The 20,677-nt window shown below is 49.9% G+C and overlaps 2 protein-coding genes across 8 annotated transcripts in view; one reads left to right on the forward strand and one right to left on the reverse strand.

Moving 5' to 3' along the window:
- TMEM120B (transmembrane protein 120B) overlaps positions 1 to 18,081 on the forward strand; it is a 42,853-nt gene extending 24,772 nt beyond the window's left edge. Inside the window, exons 4-12 of the mRNA XM_043975739.1 lie at positions 2,474 to 2,533; positions 4,439 to 4,534; positions 7,686 to 7,775; positions 11,456 to 11,521; positions 12,596 to 12,657; positions 13,369 to 13,461; positions 14,854 to 14,918; positions 16,079 to 16,147; positions 16,459 to 18,081. Coding sequence (XP_043831674.1) covers positions 2,474 to 2,533; positions 4,439 to 4,534; positions 7,686 to 7,775; positions 11,456 to 11,521; positions 12,596 to 12,657; positions 13,369 to 13,461; positions 14,854 to 14,918; positions 16,079 to 16,147; positions 16,459 to 16,569 — 712 coding nt within the window. The 3' untranslated portion in view covers positions 16,570 to 18,081. The remainder of the gene's footprint in view (positions 1 to 2,473; positions 2,534 to 4,438; positions 4,535 to 7,685; positions 7,776 to 11,455; positions 11,522 to 12,595; positions 12,658 to 13,368; positions 13,462 to 14,853; positions 14,919 to 16,078; positions 16,148 to 16,458) is intronic.
- A 617-nt stretch (positions 18,082 to 18,698) lies between these two features.
- RHOF (ras homolog family member F, filopodia associated) overlaps positions 18,699 to 20,677 on the reverse strand; it is a 60,827-nt gene continuing 58,848 nt past the window's right edge. For all 7 annotated transcript variants that reach the window (XM_043969089.1, XM_043969104.1, XM_043969096.1 and 4 more), the window contains 2 exons: positions 20,384 to 20,518; positions 18,699 to 19,775 (listed from right to left, as the gene is read on the reverse strand). In XM_043969089.1, the coding sequence (XP_043825024.1) occupies positions 19,611 to 19,775; positions 20,384 to 20,518 (300 nt within the window). In that variant the 3' untranslated portion in view covers positions 18,699 to 19,610. The remainder of the gene's footprint in view (positions 19,776 to 20,383; positions 20,519 to 20,677) is intronic.

Below are 20,677 nucleotides of genomic sequence, written 5' to 3' on the forward strand. Positions count from 1 at the left end.
TGAGAAGGGTTTGGTCCCTTAGCAGGTACAATAGGCGGGGTGATGGAATAGAAAGGGCTTTAAATGCCAAGCCAGGGAATTTGTATTTTATTCTAGAGGGGATAGGGAGCCATTTGAGGTTCTTGACCAAGGGAATAACATAGCTCTTGTGCTTTAGGAAGGTACCATCAGGGAGCTCCCAGGGCTGGTAAGGGTAGGCATTCAACACTAACATCCTGTTCCTTGTGAGCTGAGATGTCGTCTTTGCCATAAAAGGAGGTAGTGGTGCTTCCTTGGCATGGCCAAGTCCTGCGCCAGCTCATCCCAACTCTGTTTCCCTTCTTAAATGCTTTAGTGAAGGTGTACATTTGCATGATTTGTGAAACAGTCCATTTCATAACTCTAGTGATTATGATAACAAATGCCTGATGACTAGAAGAGACTGGGGGCAGATATCTTGAGTCCTAGTCCTTGCTCTGTCATACCCAGCTTGTGACCATGGGAAATGAACTCTCTAGTCCTCAGAGAAAGGTTTGGACTAATTGATCTCCAAAGTCTATCCCAGCCCTGATATTCTCTAAGTCTTCTTCCAGCTCTGACCTTCTGTGTCTGAGGCCTTTCCCTCCCAGCTCTGACATCCCCTGTTCTAAGGGCCCTCCCAGCCTTTTCTCTATTCTGAAAAGTACAGTTTACATCTCTGGGTTCTTCTGTTTCTAGCCTTGCACACCTGCCCAGGCAACTTTAAGCACTCATGGTTTTCGTGGGTGTTTTGAATAATAATGCTTTAGCCTTCCTCAACAGCTTCAGTGTGTCCATGTACAGGGCTCCCCAAGAAAGTTAGGATTTTGGAGGGGGGAAGGGGAACCAGCATTGGGTGTATTCAATTAAAGAAACATTTATTAATCACCTTCTGTGTGCCACATCCTGAGCATACAAAAGCCACAGTTAAATAGCCCCTGCCTTCCAGGAAGTTCAGCATTTATTCCATAAGCATCCTTTTGAACATCTTTGTGCCCGGTGCTGTGCTAGGTGCTGAGGTCACAGAGATAGAACAGAAATGCAGTCTCTGCCTTCAAAGAGCCTTCTCATTCAGCTGAGTGAATGAGAAGTGCATGAGTAATCGAGCCACTATAGAACTGGTACCGAGCAGAGAGTGTCTAGACTGTCCTGAGACAGCAGGTCAGGGCGCTCCTCGCTGGCTGGAGGGGTGACAGGGAAGGTATTTAAGGAAGAGAATCATAGTCTTTAGAGCTGGAGGGACCTCAGATCTCATCCAGTCCACTTTCCTCATTTTACAGATGAGAAAGCCCAAGGCCCCAAGAGGTTTAAGTTGCCCAGGGTCACGCAGGCAGTAAGGAGCAATCAGAAGTGGAACTCAGGTCCTCTGCACCACACTGGCCCTGCGTAGGGTTAGGCCCTCAGATGAGACTCACAGACTTAGAGCTGCAAGGGACCTCACAGGCTATCTTGTCGAGCCTCATTTTACAAAGGAGGAAACTGAGGCCAAGGGAGAAGTGACTTGCCCAGGGTCACACAGACAGCCAGTGTCAGAGGTGAGATTTGAACCTAGTCTCAGTCTCCGAAGCCAGGGCTCTTTCCAGTGTCCTACTTCGGTGAGTTTCCAGGTCCAGTGAATAACCTCAACCAACTCGATGAGCTTGGGAAGCAGCTAGTAGCCCTGTTTGAAGGGGCAAAGAAGATGGAGGAAGGTGAGGTCATCCACGTGGCAGCCAAATGGCTGAGATGAGAGGCTCTGGCCAGGGGAAATCCGGCCAGCTGGGCTGTCCCCCACCCCCTTCCATCCAAAGGACTTCCCCGCCATTCTTCCATTCGGGCCTTCCAGCTCGGGACCACAGGTGGTGTTAGCTGTTTTGTGGATCAGAAAACAGAGGCCCGGGGCAGCTAGGTGGCGCAGTGGATAGAGCACCGGCCCTGGAGTCAGGAGGACCTGAGTTCAAATCAGACCTCAGACACTTAACACTTACTAACTGTGTGACCCTGGGCAAGTCACTTAACCCCAATTGCCACACACACACACACACACACACACACACACACACACAAGCAAATGTGTGGGTGCTGGGCTAGCTGAGAAGACAAAAATAAAACAATCCCTGCCTTCTAGGAGCTCACATTTTATTGGGTGAGGAGGGGAGGGAAACAACATGGGCACAAATGAATAGCTGAAAAGTAGGTACAAAGTAATTTCAAAATTATAATATGGGGGGCAGCTGGTGGCGAAGTGGATAAAGTACTGGCCTTGGATTCAGGAGGACCTGAGTTCAAATCTAGCCTCAGATACTTGCCATTAGCTGTGTGACCCTGGGCAAGTCACTTAACCCTCATTGCCCCTCCCCCCAAAAATTATAATATGAAGTATTTCAGTGACTTAGATGGGGGGTGGGGGATTCCAGAAAGGTCTCATGGGGGCTGGAGCACCTGATTTGTACCCTGAAAGGAACCTCCCTGATTATCTATTCTACTTCTCTTTCAGGCTGTATCTCAGTCTGGTCCTGGGCAACGTCAACGTTACCCTCCTCAGTAACCAGGCCAAGTGAGTATGTCCGGCCCTTTTACCTTTTCTGTGCCAGTCATGGAGCCCTTGGGAAGTCTAGCAGAGCCTTTGGAATCCTTCTCAGGATGATGTTCGTAAATGCATAAAATACACGGGATTAAAAAGGAAACCAATTATATTGAAATCTGGCTATCCACAAGGTTCAGGGATTCCTGGTTCTGCTCGAGAGGGCGTCCCCTATAGTGCGGATCTAGGGCCAGGGCCTTCCCCTATGAGGCCCAGGAGACAGAACGGAATGTACACTCTAAGCCCTTGTGTATGTTAGGCCTCTGGCCTCCCTGATGTGTCCCGGTCCCTTTAAATATACGAGCAAAGACCAACAAGGCAGAATGCTGAGTCTTATGGGAAATTGGACCTTGGAATTTGTGTTGAAAAGAGAGAGAGATTGGGTTTTTGGACCCTTGTCCTCAGGTGTCTAGTAGGTTAGGGTGTGGGGAGTGGTGTAGCATATAATCCTTTCTGCTCTTCCCCTCATTAATTCCTGTTATTAACACCAGGCCTTAATCAGGGGACGAGGGTTGGAGTGGACTTTCTTCCTCCAGTGCCCCACCCCTGCTTTTTTTCCTCAGGTCCCAGGATGCCATGTTCTAGTCATACGGTTAGAGCTGGCAAGGGACCTTTCAAGTGTTTGAAAGGCTGGCTCCTGTCAGAGGGATTAGCCGTATCCTGCTTGGCCTCAGAGGGCAGAACCAGGAACCAGGAGTAGAGTTGTAAAGAGACAGATTTGGGCTTAGATTTTTGCCAGCAAATCTCCCAAAGTAGAAGGGACTGCCTTTGAGAAGTAGTGGCTTCAGGGGGCAGCTAGGTGGCGCAGTGGATAGAGCACCGGCCCTGGATTCAGAAGTACCTGAGTTCAAATCCAGCCTCAGATACTTGACACTTACTAGCTGTGTGACCCTGGGCAAGTCACTTAACCCTCATTGCCCCACTGAAAAACAAAACAAAACAAAACTTGTCAACTGACTAGTGGCCACTGGGGGCCACCACAGCAGATAGAGCACCGGGCCTGGAGTCAGATCCAGTCTCAGAGACTTACTAGCTCTGCAGCCGTGGGCAAATCATCTAACATCTCTCTACCTGGGAGTATCCTCAATGGGGATAATAGCGCCTACCTCTCAGAGTTGTGAGGATCCAGTGAGATCATGAAGCATTTAGCAGGGTGCCTGGCTCGGTATTATTCCCTTCCCTCTCCCTTTGTCCAAGGTGGAAGAGAAGGAAGGTTTCTCCTTTCTTTCCTTCTTTCTTTCTTTCTTTCCTTCTTTCTTCCTCCCTCCCTTCCTTCCTTCCTTCCTTCCTTCCTTCCTTCCTTCCTTCCTTCCTTCCTTCCTTCCTTCCTTCCTTCCTTCCTTCCTTCCTTCCTTCCTTCCTTCCTTCCTTCCTTCCTTCCTCCCTCCCTCCCTCCCTCCCTCCCTCCCTCCCTCCCTCCCTCCCTCCCTCCCTCCCTTCCTTCCTTCCTTCCGTTTCTGAGGTGAGATTTGAAGCCAGGTCTTCTTGACTTCCAGTCAGATGTGCCAACCACTGTGCCATGCTATGCTTCATCAGTAGCACATTCCACATTTGCACCCGTGTCTCCAACAAAAGGAGGTCGGCGAATATTATGGTTGACTCCTTGTCGGAGATGTCATAGAAGGGAGTCTCATGCAGGTAGAGGCTGGGCCAGATGGGCTTCTGAGGTCCTGTGATACAAATGAGGAGACTGAGAAGGAAAATGATTATCCTAGAGTCACCCAGCTAGTAAGGACTAGAACCCGGTTCCTAGTCTGGTACCCCTTCTAGCTGTTGCCAGGAGGGGAAGGGAGGGGAGGGGAGAGGCTGGATTGGTATTAGGGATGAGCATGGCATGTTGGGGGTTCTGATCTTGAATCCTGGCTTGGGTTGTTGCAGATTTGCTTACAAAGATGAATATGAGAAATTCAAGCTTTATTTGACTATTATCTTCCTGCTCGGGGCCATAGCCTGTCGATTCTTCCTTCACTATAGGTAAGAGGCCTGGGACCTTGGGGTGGGGGTAGGGCCAGTGGGGAGAGAAGAGACTGGTGGAAAGATGAAGGTTAGGGAGGCCTGAGCTGGTCTGGGACTTCTGGGATGCCCGTCTCCCCTTCAGCAGTCTTGTTGTAGACCAGAGAAGACGGTGCCAATGAATTTGGAATCAGGGTTGGTTGGTGGTTCTTCTTGCCCAGCTCATGGCTTCTGCAGCTAGGGTGTGATCTAGGACAGGGGTGGGTGGGGCAGAGATAGGGCTTTTATCTTCCCTAGGGTGTGGGGGTATGAGGTTTGAGACCTAGTTGCCCATCCCAGTTTAATCCACTAAATGATTCATCTCCAACCTTGTGACCAGCCCTGTTCTAGGGTTTGGGGCCTACATAGATACTTTCTGGGTTCATGGATTTAGAAATGCCAAGAGGGGCCTTAGAAATCATCTTGTCCTCTCTGATGTACAGATAAAGGAACTGAGTCTCAGTTCCTGGATGCCCACAAAACAGAAGGTGGAATAACTGACCCAGTATCATACAGCTAGTACATGCGAAGGTAGGATTTGAATTCAGGTCTTCATCTGACTTCAAATCCAGGATTCCAGCATTTTATGCTTTATCCCTCCTTGGAAATATTTGTAGAGGGGGTGTTTGTTCAGGTACAGGGGACATGTGGATGAGCTGGTGATCTCTGCTGTGTGATCACGTCCTCCACTGAGACACATCTCAGCCCTCTTCTACCAGGCTCTTCCGTCCTGTGGTTTTTCTCTGTGACCTTCCATAAATCCTTCACAGAAAACCTACCCAATATGTTGATGCAGATTTTTCTTTAGACCTTTTAATGTTGCCTGGCTACCAGTGCAGTTTGTTAACAGATGGGTATTTGGTGGAGATATCAAACAACAAGCATATATTAAGCCCCTACTGTGTGTCAGACACCGTGCTAAGCTTTGAGACTACAAAGACAAAAAACAGCCCAGCCTTCAAGAGGCTTATATTATTTTTTTTTATTTTTTATTTTTTGCACAGGGCATTGAGGGTTAAGTGACTTGCCCAGGGTCACATAGTTAGTAAGTGTCAAGTGTCTGAAGCCAGATTTGAACTCAGGTGCTCCTGAATCCAAGGCTGGTGCTTTATCTACTGTGCCACCTAGCTGCCCCGAGGCTTATATTCTTTTTTTTGGGGGGGTGAGGCAATTGGGGTTAAGTGACTTGCCCAGGGTCACATAACTAGTAAGTATCAAGGGTCTGAGGCCGGATTTGAACTCAGGTCCTCCCGAATTCAAGGCTGATGCTTTATCCACTGAGCCATCTTCTAATGGGGTGGGGGGACAGAGAAGAAGAACAAATATTCATAAATACATACATATGAAATATATGCAAAGTAGATAGAAGATAATCTTAGAAAGAAATAAGACTTAGTCCCACAAGAGCAAGAGAACAGTGCAGGGGCAGCTAGGTGACACAGTGGATAGAGCACTGGCCCTGGATTCAGGAGGACTTGAGTTCAAATCCAGCCTCAGACCCTTGACACTTACTAGCTGTGTGACCCTGGGCAAGTCACTTAACCCCAACTGCCTCACCAAAAAAAAAAGAGAGAGAGAGAACAGTGCAGAGGACGGGATGAGGAAAGCTGTCGGTGCCTTTTTCTCCCACTCCTCAGACTTGTGTTTCCCAAAATTCCTGAACTGTCTTGACAGACACTGTTAAAATTAGCTTTTGTTTTTTAAACCACATATCTGGGGCGGGGAGGGGAGGGGAGGATAAGACACAAAATCCCTGGGAGATGCTGTTGCAGAGAGTGGGTAATGCATTGGCTACAGCCTTTGGACTCTGGGCTATGAGGGCTCTCTCCTCTCAGGGGGCCTGCTGAGAATTCAAGCCATCCAACGTCACAGGACATTGGCTCATGCCATTCAGGTTCTTTTCCAGGCTTACAGTCAAGAGTTTTGACCATCTGAATGTCCAAACAAAAACTTTCGCCATCCCCATTGCTTTCCCTGTTGCAAAAAGGAAGCTGAGAGGAGCCTCAGAGGTCAGCTAGTCCATCCTCCTCTTTTTTTACAGGAAGGTAAACTGAAGCCCAGAGAGGAAAAGTCAATTCATCAATCACCATTTATTAAGCATCTACTATGTGCTAGGGGCAACTTGGTGGCCCACTAGATAGAGTGCTGATCCTGGAGTTAGGAAGTCCTAGGTTCAAATCTAGCCTAGCTGTGTGACCCTGGGCTATTCCCTTAAACCCTCTTTGCCTCAGTCTCTTCATCTGTAAAATGGGAATAATTAATAATAATAATAAAATGGGAATAATAACCTCTTAAGATTGTTGTGAGGCTCAAATGAGACAATAAATGTAACACAGAGATGTCAGACTCAGGCCAGCAAAACTCCCAAGCGCAACCCCAACCAGATTAAAATGTAACTGGGGGCAACTAGATGGCACAGTGGATAAAAGCACCAGCCCTGGATTCAGGAGGACCTGAGTTCAAATCTGGCCTCAGACACTTGACACATACTAGCTGAGTGACCCTGGGCAAGTCACTTAACCCCCATTGCCCACCCAAAAAAAAAGTAACTGCGAGAAGTTTAACAAAATAAAAATACAATATAAATTATTTTATTTTATTTGATGGTTTTCTCTAGTGGGAACAGGATTGTTTCTATTTGAGTTTGATACTTGGCAGTCCTTAAAAGTGCTGTATAAATGCTAATTGATGTATGATGGTGATGGCCAATATGGAGTGGAGGTCTGAGACCTGGAGAGAGTTGAAGGGGTTGCATGAGCTGACCTCTGAGGCTCATTCCATCTCTGTCTGGACCTCAGTCTCCCCATATGTAAAATTAAGGGGTTGGGCTAGATAGCCTCTGGTCCTGTGGTATTAAGCCCCTTCCCTTCTCTGGGCCTCAGGCGTTTGGCCCAGTCTTCCTAGAACCTCTCTGGATCTTAATTTGTGGTCTTGGGAAACAGAGCTTTGGCAGTGTTAGCACCCACCTTCTCAGCTGAATGGGCCTCCTTGCTGGTCACTCACTGGAGCTCTCTAGGGAAGAGAAAGAGAGACTCATTCACCCAGTGCCTTTTAAGGTTCCCTCACCTCATTTCCCCAACCTGGGAGGTCTTAGAGCCAGCCTTCTCACAGCACCTGCTTCTCTCTGCCCTAGAGTAACCGATGAAGTGTTCAACTTCCTGCTGGTCTGGTACTACTGCACGCTCACCATCCGGGAGAGCATCCTCATCAGCAACGGCTCCAGGTACCGGAGGCTGCCCAGGGTGGCATCCTTTTTTTTTTTTTTGGTGAGGCAATTGGGGTTAAGTGACTTGCCCAGGGTCACATAACTAGTAAGTGTCTGAGGCCAGATTTGAACTCAGGTACTCCTGAATCCAGGGCCGGTGCTTATCTACTGCGCCATCTAGCTGCCCAGGGTGGCATCCTAATGGAGAGGGGATGGAGGATGGAGGGGTCCTGAGATCGCAGGATCGTGGGTCTAGAAACCAGAAAGGAACAGCCTAGAGGTCATGTCCTGGGAGATGACTCCCTACAGCTAGTTGGGAAGAAGCATTAGCATTCCTTCTTGTGCCGGTGGGGTGTGGCCATTCCATTGTCTTTCTTCCATATTGGATTTGGTGACATTTGTGATAGAAAATTGAATCATTTAGAGAAAGAGTTAAAGCCCCTTCAGAAGCCCTGCATTTGGGGGCCAAAGGACCTGAGGGACCTTTGTGACTCTGGACAATCAATCAGTAAGCCAATGACTCAGTGCCAGGCCCTGTGGTAGGCACGGGTGACCCCAAGACAAAAAAGCAGCCAGTGCCTTCGGCCCTTGGGGCTGACGATATCTAAACCTAAATAATGACAGTGTAATTTGAGAAGGGACAGAGCAGCAACGAACGAAAGTTTATTCCATAGGTTCTGTGTGCCAGGTACTGTGCTAAGACCGGGGTTACTCATCCAGTCTTTACCCTCAAGGAGCTGAAAAAGGAAGGGGTTGCCTCAGTTAACCTCTGAGGCCCCTTAGGGCTCTGAATCAAGGAGTGGGGAGAGGATAGCATCCTTTCTGATTTCAGAGAATTGTACCTATTTGCCCTCCCTCTCCCAACTTGGAAAGTCCCTAATTTTCCTCCAATTAGAAATCATGTAACCTAATTTTGTATCCTGGTTGTTTTCTATTAATTCATTGGTCTTATTTGATTAATTGTTTTTAATGTATAAAAATCTGTCTCCTCCTATATTCGGGGTCCGGTGCCAGAACTGAGGAAGGTGCTTGGTCACTCACTGGTTTATCGGGCAGTTGACATGCATTGCTTAATAAATCAATATCCTTGGAAGCATGAGTCTTTGTTTCCTTAATCATTTCATATTTTACCTCCCTCAGTGGTTCGGTGGGTAGAGTGAGCTTAGAGTCAGGAAGACTTGAGTTCAAATCCTGCTTCAGACATTTACTAACTGTATGACCCCAGACAAGTCATTTAACTCTGTTTACCTCAGTTTCCTTATCTGTAAAATGAGCTGGAGAAGGAAATGGCAAACCGCTCAAGGATCTTTGCTGAAAAAACCCCAAGTGGGGTAACAAAGAGTCAAACGTGACTGAAACAACTTAACAGTAATAGCACAAATGCTGTCATGTGGGAATCTGGAATTCTTTGATAAGAAAACTGTTTGGGAACCACTGGTGTAGTGGAAAGATCTCTGTAAAGACTAATGGTGAAGTACACTTTTGGCTTTTCAGCAGAGAAGTGGTGGACTATGGGTCAGGAATGGGGCATATGTTTATTTTCAGACATGGTTATTGTGCTGATTTGGTTTGCTTGAGTGTTTTTATTTGCCATAAGGGAGGATTCTCTTGGGGGTAATTGGGAAGTGATTTTTTTTTTAATAAGAGCCTCAGTAAAACATTAAAAAAAAGATCAGTGATTTGAGGATCGAGATCTGACCTCTGACTCCTGTGAGTTAACAAGAGGACTTTTGGGGGGCAGGTCATAGACAGTGTGAGAAAATAATGGGATTTGGCAGACGCCCAGGGGCCCCACCTGAAAATTGATTTGATTGAATTGGGTGAGACTGACTGATAGACTGACTGAAAACCTACTTAAGGTTGATTAAATTGAGACCACAACTGGCTGGCCCTGAGTGGGGTGTTGTTCTCAGAGGCTGTGGACATCAACATGAGACCACCCTCAACCAATCAGTTTGAAGGACCTCCTCTTCTGGGGGAGGGGGACAGGAAGTAGGAGGTGAGATTGGCTCCCTCGGTCTGCCTTTTCGTTGTAGGACTTCGGGTTGGTGGCAGAGAGGAAAGGAGATAGGCTTTTCTTGCTTTACTTTTTGTACTCCATGTGTTCCCTTTACTCTTTAATAAATGCTTAATGCCAAAAACTGGTGCTGACCTTTCTAGCTTATAAGTAAACCATAGCTAGTTCTCCCCCACACTGCAGGGAGAAACAAGGCGACCACACATTAGATTTTAAATGTCACAACAGAAAGATTATTACTACCCGGATGAATTCTTTTTAATGTTAAAGAATTTCATAGACCCCTCCACCATGACAGTAACGTGCACCATGGTAGAAGCCTGTGTCCCGTATTGGGTTCTATCTTTGACCCTCCCGTTCAAGTGTCATCTGCATCCCTTCTATTTTCGGAGGGTTCTTGGGGAGAGCTCAAGCAAGTCACTGTCTTTCCTCTGCCATCTTGGCTCTGCCCCCATCCCTTCTATTTTCCATCTTCCCTTTTTTATCCCTTTTATTGGCTGGGGAGGCACGGCAGTGAGGAGTCAGTATGGTACATCAGCTGGTGATGCGCTACATTCACATCTCTTTGGGGCAAGTCAGTGACTTGCTTGTGCTATAACCCTGAGAGCTAACATGGCCAAGAGGTGAGGATAGATGGTTAATGCTCCTTTTTCACAAGGTATCCTGAGGAGGGCACAAACACCATTGACAAAAGACAAGTAGGGGACATCCTAGGTGTGCCTGCCGCCATCTTTGTTTCTGGGGGCTCTGGGAGGGGAGTGGGGAATCTAGTCACTCTGCATTAGGATAGCTGAGCCCTGTATGAGCAATAGGACTATAGACATGGTCCCTGCCATGGTTGGCCTTATACACAGATTGTTGTTGTTTCAGTTGTGTCTGACTCTTTGTGACCCTATTTGGGGTTTTCTTGGCAAAGATACTGGAATGGTTTACCATTTCCTTCTCCAGCTCATTTTACAGCTGAGGAAACTGAGGCAAACAGGGTGAAGTGACTTGCCCAGGGTCACACAGCTAAGTGTCTGAGGTCAGATTTGAACTCAGGAAGATGAGTGTCTTCCTGATTCCAGACTGGGCTCTCTGTGATTTATGGCGCCACCTAGTGACCCTCATACGCAGATGGCAGAGATAAATGTTTGCCTGAAACCTGCCAGGTGTCTCTTATACGCAGAATCGATGCTCCACTCTTTGCCCCCAGAGATCTGTGTGAAGTACTTGAAATTTCACCTTTCCTGGGGATTAAAGTCTGTGAGAATGAAAGTATCTCCTCAAGGAAGAAGCCCAGGAAGACCCGCTTTGTGCTTTGTCCCTGGAGGACCACCAGGCCTCTCAGTGGGTAGAGCCCTGGGCCTGGGGTCAGGAAGACACAGACTGCTCTTGGGGTCTGACCCTAAGGGTCTCACACCTGCTTGGAGAAGCCGCTGCTTAGAAAGGGAAAGTGGCTTCAAGATCACCCAGATACTGAGTGGAACAGGGCTGATCCGCTGTCTTCAGAGGGCTCCCTGGTCTCTTGGTGAGCTATGATTGGAACTTGTGAAGATATCAGCAAAAGCTCCCAAATAAAGCGTGGCTCTGGTCGCCTCATCAGGGAGGTTCCTGGAGGCATGACTCAGAGAGGGGCTTCTTTCTTTCTTCTCCTCCCCGCCCAACCTAAACTACCTTTCTGTCTGTCTTTCTTTCCAAGAATTAAAGGCTGGTGGGTATCTCACCACTACGTCTCCACATTTCTGTCTGGGATAATGCTGACTTGGTGAGTTTTCTCTCCGCCTCCCACCCCACAGGGCGGGGGGCAGGGCAGGCTGGAGGATAAGAACATCCTAGGCCAAACTTAAGATACAGGATCTGCTTGGTAAACAGGATCGGGCCTGGGCTGGACGCAGGCAGGAGGGCCATTAAGGACACAGTCCCAAGACAACTCCTTAACCAAGGAGCATGGGAGCGTGGCCATGGGCCTGAGGCTGGCTGCTCCCAGGGTCGGGATCCCAGATGGATATAGGCATGACCCTTCTCAGGTTTCTTGAAGAATGAGGGTTTAATGTTGGGCCTGCACCTCCAGATGTGGGGGGTGGGGAGGAGTGAAGAGCAGAGCATGAGAGAGAAAACAGAATGGTGTGGAGGGAGAGAACAGAATGAAAGAGGGAAAGAAAGAACAGAGAGGGAGGGGAGGGAGGAGAGAGAGGGAGGGAAAGAAAAGGGGGAGGGAGAAAGAGGGAGAAAGGAGAAAACAGGAAAAGAGAGAAAACAGAATGGAACTGAGGGAGAGAACAGGGAGGGAGGGAAAGAAAGAAAGAAAGGGAAGGAGAGAGGAGGAGGGAGAAAAAGAGGGAGAGAGGAGAAAACAGGAAAAGCAGGAGAAAAGAGAACAGCATGAGAGAGAAAACAGAATGGAGCGGAGGGAGAGAACAGAATGAGAGAGGGAGGGAGGGAAAGAAAAGGGAGAGGGAAGGAGAGAGGAGGAGGAGAAAGAGGGGAAAAAGGATGACAGGAGAAAGAACAGAGGAGGGAGAAAAGAGAAAACAGGGAATGAGAAAGAAAACAATGGGGGAGAGCAGAGGAGAGAACAGAATGAGAATGAGGGGTGGAGAGAAAGAGAAGACAGTGGGAGGTTAGAAGTGGCTGAGCTTCACTGGGCTAGGGTCCGGCCCCTGAGGATTAGGGGATTGCTGAGCTGGGCAGCTCTGCTCTTCCATGACCTCCGGGTTGGGGGACTTGGTGTATCTGGCAGTGAAGGGAGACCCCTCCCTTTTTGCTCAGTGTGTGTCCAGCTCAGGGGCCGGATGGTGGAGATGTCTAATCTAACAATATTTCCTTCCCCCCACTCCAGGCCAAATGGACTCATCTATCAAAAGTTTCGCAATCAGTTTTTAGCTTTCTCCATCTTTCAGAGTGAGTGCCTCTTCCCTCCTTCTTTGCCCCAAGGTAGGGCCTCCCCTTGGCAGCGGATGAGAGTTCTGTTCTTAGATACCATCTGTACCTCAGGGATGGAGATTTGGTTGCCAAGAGAGTGGGGTCAGAGTGGACCCAGGGAAGGAATAGACCCAGATGCCTGGGATCAAGGTTCAGGGGAGAGGAGCCCGCTTTTTCTTCCCCAACCAGCACCTCTTGACATCATGAAGTGGGCTGGGAGCCCCAGTGTTGGCCCATTGAGTTCACTCAGAGCCCTGACCCTAAGCCTTCCTCCTCACAACCCCCTACCCCCTGCCCCCAGTCCAGGTCATTGCCTTTTAGGTTTTTGGATGAATGCACTGAAAACATCTCTCTGCCCTTGTAACCTTGGGAAACCACCTGGAGAACAGCTTTGGGGTGGGGATGACGTGATCCCCTCCCATATCCCTCCCCCACCCACCCCCCCATAGTGTGATTTGGCCTTTGAGGGGTTTGTAAGGGGAAAAAACAAGTAAGAAGATCCGGGTTTAAATCTCTCTTCTGATGCTTGCTTACTTCCTGGGAGACCTTGGGCAAGTCACTAAGTATCGCTGAGCCTCAGTTTCCTCTCTGACCTCCCTTCCAGCTGGGGGTTGGTCTGTGATGCGGTAACCTCTGCCTGGGAGCTGTCCTTCCCAGCATCCCAGGTCCTTACCCCCTGTTCCCCCGCAGGCTGTGTCCAGTTCCTACAATATTATTATCAGAGTGGATGCCTCTATAGACTACGGGCTCTGGGGGAAAGGAATCATTTGGACCTCACAGTGGGTGAGTACCCCCAGCCGCCGAGCATCCTCCACCTCTTTGTGGAAAATGAAAGTTTGATTAAAAGCTTAATATTGAATAGCGACACAGCCAATGGCATTTGCTTTAGGGACACTTAATTTCAGCATGTGAAGAATCCTGGCTTTTCAAGCATTCCTTCCAAGGCTTCATTTTCAGCTTCACCTGCTTGATTCGAATTTGATTTCACTGGTCAGACGTCCGAGATTCAGCTCTCGGTTTTACCTCCTACTGACTGTGTGGTCCTCGGGAAGTGACACAACTTTTTGGACCTCCATTTCCTCATCTCTTAATTAAAAGGGTCGGACTGGAGTCGTAGCATCAAATTAAAATAAAAATAAAAACCTCTCCCCAGGGATCTCTGTGGGCTGCTTATTAACTTAGAAAACCACATAGTAACATTATCTATTTTATTGCATTTTGATTTATTTTGTTCCATACTTCCCAATTATGTTTCAGTCTGGTTTGGGCCCCATTCAGGTTGTGGCCTAAGTTGGGCTAAGTATTTGGATCTCTGAGGTCCCTTGTGGTATAAAAACTATGACCCTATGGCCTGCTTTGCTTTTTCTCTGAGAATTGTCCTATCATCATCATCACATCATAATTTATATAGTGCTCAAAGGTTTACAAAGCACATTCCACCCAACAACCCTGCTCCCCCCATTGCACAAATGAGGAAAATGTGGAAGGAGGCTGAGCCTGGTTAAGTGATTTTTGTCCTATCACTTCATAAGTGGATAGAGCATCAGGTCTTGAGTCAGGAAGACCTGAATTCAAGTCCAGCCTCAGACACTTCCTAGCTGTGTGAGCCTGGGCAAGTCACTTCACTCTGTTTGCCTCAGCTTCCTTCTCTGTCAAATGATGCGGAGAAGGAAATGGCAAAGTACTCCGGTATCTTTGCCAAGAAAAGCCCAGAGGGGCAGCTAGGTGGCGCAGTGGATAAAGCACTGGCCTTGGATTCAGGAGTACCCGAGTTCAAATCCACCCTCAGACACTTGACACTTAACTAGCTGTGTGACCCTAGGCAAGTCACTTAACCCTCATTGCCCTACAAAAATTAAAAAAAAGAAAAAAAGAAAAGCCCAAATGGGGTCACAAAGAGTCAGACATGACTGAAAAACGAGTAAACAATGACACTCATATAACTTGGGTAATTGAGAAAAGAAGCACAGGTACAGAGATGGCAAGAGACAGACAGACAGAGAGAGACAGAGAGAGAGGGAGGGGAGAGAGAGGGAGGGAGGGAGGGAGGGAGGGAGGGAGAGAAAGAGTGTGATTCCGATTGATTGACCGGAACCAGGGTGTCTGCTGACATCATGCCCCCGTGCTATGTATCTGACTTCTTCCTGTCCCCCAACTTTGCCTTTTGTTCCACAGAGGGATTCCAGTCCTGGATGTGGAGGGGCCTTACTTTTCTCCTACCATTCTTATTCTGTGGTCACGTAAGTCACCCCCCCGGACTCAGAGGGGACCCCTGAGTGCAGGCTCTTGATGTGTTGCCAACCTGGCAGTCTCAAGGGCAATAACAGTAACATAGGGACAGTGTGGTTTAGTGGATGGAGAGCTGGCCTTGGGATCACAAAGACAACTAGCATTGGTTTAGCACTTGCGACGCGCCAGCTGCTTGACAAATATTGTCTCACTTGACGCCCACAACAACCCTGGGAAGGAATTGCTGTTATTCTCACCCCCATTCTACGGATGAGGAAACTGAGACTCTCGGATTCTTAAATTGCAGAGCCCAGTGCTGGTCTTTTTTGATGGAGGGAGTTTCCACACCCAGGAGTTCCTGGAACCAATAAAATCAGCTGTAAAATAAGTCTGGTTCCCATCCCCTCTCCCTGATAAGAGTAATGATAATAGGGCAGCTAGATGGCGGATAGAGCACCGGCCCTGGAGTCAGGAGTACCTGAGTTCAAATCCGGCCTCAGACACTTAACAAGTGTTTACTAGCTGTGTGACCCTGGGCAAGTCACTTAACCCCAATTGCCTCACTTTAAAAAAAAAAGAATGATAATAATAATGATGATAACCATAGCAGGTGGCTTGGGGCTCAGGAATTCTCAGGTTAGGGCCTGAAGCCTCTAGGGAAGGGGTTCTTAACCTGGGGCCTTATGGGTAGATTTCACAATCTATGTGTTCTGTTCACAACCGCCACCACCATAGTAATCAGTCTGCTTTAAGGCTTGTGCTGTATACATTTGTAAGCTCATTGGATGGCGTGGATAGGAAAAAGGAACATCTGTTTCAGTCTAATTAGTTTTCTTTGTACTCCCTTGTATTTTTTGTGTGTGTGCATTGAAAACGATTCTGAGTAGGAGTCCAGAGGCTTCCCCAGACTGCCTGTCTAAGGGCTCCAGGCCACAGACAAGGCTAGGAAGTCCTCCCGGCCCCCTGGGGTAGGGGAGGGGATGGGGTTTCCTGCCCCCAACGCCATGCCGGCCCAGTGGCACCAGCTCCTGGCCAGCTCCACCACTGCTTTTTGGTTCCCATTGGGGTAGAGGACCAGGGACCCCCGTACTGCATTGGGGGTTCAGATGACTTCCCCAGAGTCATGCCCTCTGATAGTCAGGGGGTTACCATTTGATTTCTTTCCCTTCAGTTCTGGCAGCTTTATAACGCCATCACGTTGTTTGAGCTCTCCACCCATGAAGAATGCAAAGAGTGGCAGGTATGGGGGACTGGGGCAGGGGGTGGATGCCCAGGTGCCCCCTGACCTTCCCAGCTGTTGTCCCGGCTCTCCTGAGGTCTCTTCATTGGGCCAGGGCCCACCCTTTGAATTTGGGAAGCAGGTGCCCATGGGTGAGGAGGCATCCACCTTCCTGTCTGCTTTCCCTTGGCCCCGAGGGCTAGGGAGCAGCCGTGGAGGGGGCGAGAAGAGGCATTCAGTCCCTGCATGAGGAGACCCACCCCAATGAGAACGTTGGCGCTAAGCCCTTGCCTTCTAGACCTGACCCCATCCCTCTCTGTCCACCCCTCCAGGTCTTCGTCTTGGCCATCACGTTTCTCATCCTCTTCCTGGGCAATTTCCTGACCACACTCAAAGTCGTGCATGCCAAACTCCAGAAGAACAGAGACAAGGTGAAGTTATGAGCAGCCACGCCTTCCCTGCCTTGGCGCCCTGGACTCTGACCCAGTTCGGGGCATCCCAGGGGACGTTGCTTTGGACACCATTTCCCAGGCGGCTTCTGGGAGCAGGCCCTGGGCCCCACGGTCACCCTAACTCCAGACTCAAAGAATGTGAACTCTTCCATTCAGTATTACTCCAGACATGTGCCCCACCCAATCTCCATGCCCGGTCCCTCCTTTCTGTCTATTTAAGACTGGGTCTTCCCCACTCCGCTGGAAGCAGAGACCTCTCCTGTCCTCCTAGCTGCCAGCCCACACAGGCCCAGTCCCTTTCTAGGGGTGCTTTCCCCACCTCAAGTTGTATAGGAGCCGGGAGAGCAAGCATGTGTCAGCAACTCTCCGTGTTTCAGATTTCTCTTGGGAGGTGAACTCTGCCCTGCTGTTTTGGCCTAAGATGGGAATGGGCAATGATGAATCCTTCAGTGTCATGTGGGCCTCGTTCCCCCCTCCCTGGGAATGCTGCTATTCCCCCAGGATCCTCCCCTCTTCCCTTCTGCCTACCCAACGTCCTAGAGAACCACTCTGTCTCATCTCTTCTCCCGTTTCTCTTATCTGTCTCTTGGTGGCAGTGTACCTCCTGGAGCCAAGCCCTCAGTGACCTCTCACTCCCCTGGGCAGCCTTTCCTTGGGACTTACTTCCCCTCTCCTTACACCTCCCCAACATGTTTGTGTTGGAGAGAGGGGATGAATGTTTACAAGACAGACTCCAATGCGTGTGCCTGCGATGCTGGGTCCGCTGCTGGGTGTAATGCAAAGAATATCGGATTTGGAGGTAAAAGACCCAGGTTCAAATCCTGACTATAATTTAATTGTCCGGGTGTTAGCCATCTGCTTCCTCCTCTCTGGGCTGATGTCTCCTATTCTTTCATGGGGGCCTGGAAAAAGATCCCTGAAGCTCCCTCCAGCTGTGATTCTGAAGCCGCCAAGTCCCTCTCAAGCCCCCTAGTGCCCGCTCCATAGGGCAATGCACACCCGCCTCTCACCTAGAGCAGCTGCCTGGGTTGGCTCTTCCCGGACCGCAGTAGACAGCAATTCTTGAGCGACACCAGCAGAGGGTGCTGTGGGCCGCTGGATTTGGATGGGTTTGAGGTGGGGGTGGCTGAAATTCAACATGCCGACTCTAGAAACTCCCTCCTCAAGGTCAGTGTGGGCACACTCAGGGAAAAATGGGGTTGGACTAGAACTCTCTTCCAGATGCCAGCCTTAAAGTCCTAGGGATGCGGGCTACTGGGCGAGGTGACTTTGGGGGAGGAGAAAATCTGGCACCTGTGCTAACCCCTCCTGTGGGTAATTGAGAATCGATATTTGAGTGGTGGCCACACCATAAGCGTCTGCCCACCCCCCTCCCTCCACCATCTTAGTGGGGTGAGGGCGATCAGCCAGCACCAGCCCGGATCTCCTCCTCTGACCACCCCTCCCCCTCCTCCAAATGCTGGATGGTTTCTGTTTTTTAATAAAAATTCTCATTTGTCTGAAGCCTGCTTCCTTTGATGGGGTGGGATTTGAAGGGAGACACATTGATTGATTGATTGATTGATCGATTGAGCCGGCCATTCCTATTCAAGGATGTGCCGCTGATCAGCAGCAATTCTACCTGTCCCTGCTATGGCCCGGTAGGGAGGGGGCTCTGAAACTCTTGGCCCTTTGTAGCCATTGCAGGGACCCTTTGATGGAAGATGGTTTCCCTAGCACCAGGACCTCTTTGTGGTGACCAATCCCTTTGCCCCTTCCTGTGCCTCAGTTTACCCATCTGCAAAATGAGCAGCAGAGTTGGTCACATCCCAAGAGGAGAGGATGTAAGAACACAGTTGAGTTTGAGGAAGGAAGGCAAGCAGGCATTTCAGGGCCGGTGGTTGCTGTCTGCAGCCCTCTGATAGGCCCGGGGCTCTGGGGTCAGGAAGGAAGAGGGAGCAGGACCTGTTATCTCAACCACCCAGGCTTTGGGAAATGGGAAGGGATGATCCCGAAAGGGGGTTGTTTGAGGCATAGTAGAATGGGCTCTTCTCTGCTATCTGCCTCCCAGACATCGGCAGTCTCCCCCAACTTGGTGTCTTTTCCCAACCAAGTAACAGCCAGGGGCCACGTATCATATCTTTTTTACCAGTGGTGGCTTTTAATGTCAAATTGAATGTGGCCAAGGGGGTGTGAGAAAGGGGCTTTGGGAATTCCAGAGTCTCTCTTTGGCATGCCTGTGACAGCAGGCATCCTGTGTGTCAGCTGGGTGACTAAGAGACTTGGGAGTATGACAGGATTGCAGAAGTCAGCTAGCCCACCTCTACACGAACAGGAAGACCTCAGCAAAGCGTCCATCTTGCCAGTGACTTGGGCACTGATCTCTCCAAGCACAACACTCTTGAGTGTCAGGGGGCTTTTCCTTCTACCTGAGGCCACATCTGGCCTCCTTTATGTCCTCCCTAGATTTGTCCTGTGCTTAACCCAGGGAGCTTGGCTGACCCCCCACTCCCCTATGTCCCTGGGATCGGGGGAAAAAATAGAGCTGCCCGTGCAGCCCCCTGAACGGCCGGGACGTGGACACTTAGACCCAAGCAATGGCTCCTTTCTCCCCAGTGCCTGATAGAGTGGAAGCTCTTTGAGAGCAGGGATTACCTCGTCATGTTTTTAACCCCAACACCTAGCACAGTGCCTGGTACGGAGGTGCTTATTAATAAGTGAATGTGGATTGATCATCTGAGCCGGGCAGCCTCCGGGCCCCATTTTCAACATAAGGGTCAAAGCTGAGAGACTGGTTGGGAGCCGTTGGCTCCAGCGGGGCGGAAGGGAATCATTCGGGGTCATGGGTTCCATGGGAGGCATTCTGCACCCTGCTCTGCGCTGACTCAGAGCTAGGAAAGGAGTCACCTGGGGATGACATCTAAGGTCCCTTCCCAGAGCAGCAGTGGTGCCACCCTCCCCCTCCCTCTCCAGCCGCTAGCTCCATAGGAGACAGGGGAGACAAAGATGGTTGGCCCAGCCTGTCCAGGGGCTGTCCAGGACCTGGGATCCCATCATAGCAGCAGACAGATGTGCCGTTTCTTCTTTCGTTGGGCCTTCTTGAGGGCACTGAGGGCGACCTTGGTGGCCTCTCGGAACACGTCCTCCACGTTTTCCCGGAACTTGGCCGAACACTCCAGGTACAGGGCTGCTTTCATCTGCTGGCAGGCACTCTCACCCTGTGAGAGAAGTGGGGCCCAGGATTAATGGCAAGAAACTCAGGGGCTTGGGGGAGTCCCTCGGGCTAGGGAGGTTATTGTTGGCAGGAAACTTTGGGTCCCAGTCCCCCCCTTCTCCCCACACCCTGCTGTGAGCCTTTGAATGCTGCTTCCTCAGCCTGGTGCAGTTGGGGAGGATTACGCGGGTCGGGGGATGGAGGAGATGGAAACGGTCTGTGGACTGGCCAGTTGCTCCCTCCTCATCAGCCCCAGATGCCCCCTGTCCTCTCCACCCTGGGACTGGCCCTCACCAGTCTGTGTTGATGGAAAATAAAGGGCTGTTTGTCGTGGGGCAGGTGCTGGTCCCATAAAGGAGCTCAGCTTCTGCCAGATGAATCTCTGCTAGGCTGCAAGGAGGGGCAGCAGAGAGAGAGAGAGACAGGGAGGGAAGGAGGGAGGGAGGGGGGGATTGGAAAGTATCAGTTACATCTAAGAATTCCTCCACCCACCCCCAAGGCACCGGGACAGACCCCGTAGCAAAGTCTCTAGGGCACAGTGTTCACACACTACGATCAGAGAAGGGGCCTGTGCCCGGTCCTGGGGATCAGAAGCGCCCAGCCTCCACTCACCTGGGCATAGGTGATGGGTTCTAGGTCAGCAGCTCGGAGCTTCCGCAACTGCTCCTTGTCTTTTCGCAAGTCAGTCTTGCAGCCGATGAGAACCATGGGTGTCCCATGGCAGAAGTGAGTGACCTCAGGGTACCACTGTTGGATAAATGGGCAAAGATAGCATCAGTTCTGTGGGCATCAGGGAGGGACTGTGGCAGGCTGGGGTGGCTTGTATCATAGCAAGTGCCCAGAACAATGGACACTATTGGAGCCTAGGGACCTCAGAGGCCAGCGAGCCCAACCCCTCATGATACA

The sequence above is a fragment of the Dromiciops gliroides genome, chromosome 1, assembly GCF_019393635.1.
Source record: "Dromiciops gliroides isolate mDroGli1 chromosome 1, mDroGli1.pri, whole genome shotgun sequence".
Classification (NCBI taxonomy): domain Eukaryota; kingdom Metazoa; phylum Chordata; class Mammalia; order Microbiotheria; family Microbiotheriidae; genus Dromiciops; species Dromiciops gliroides.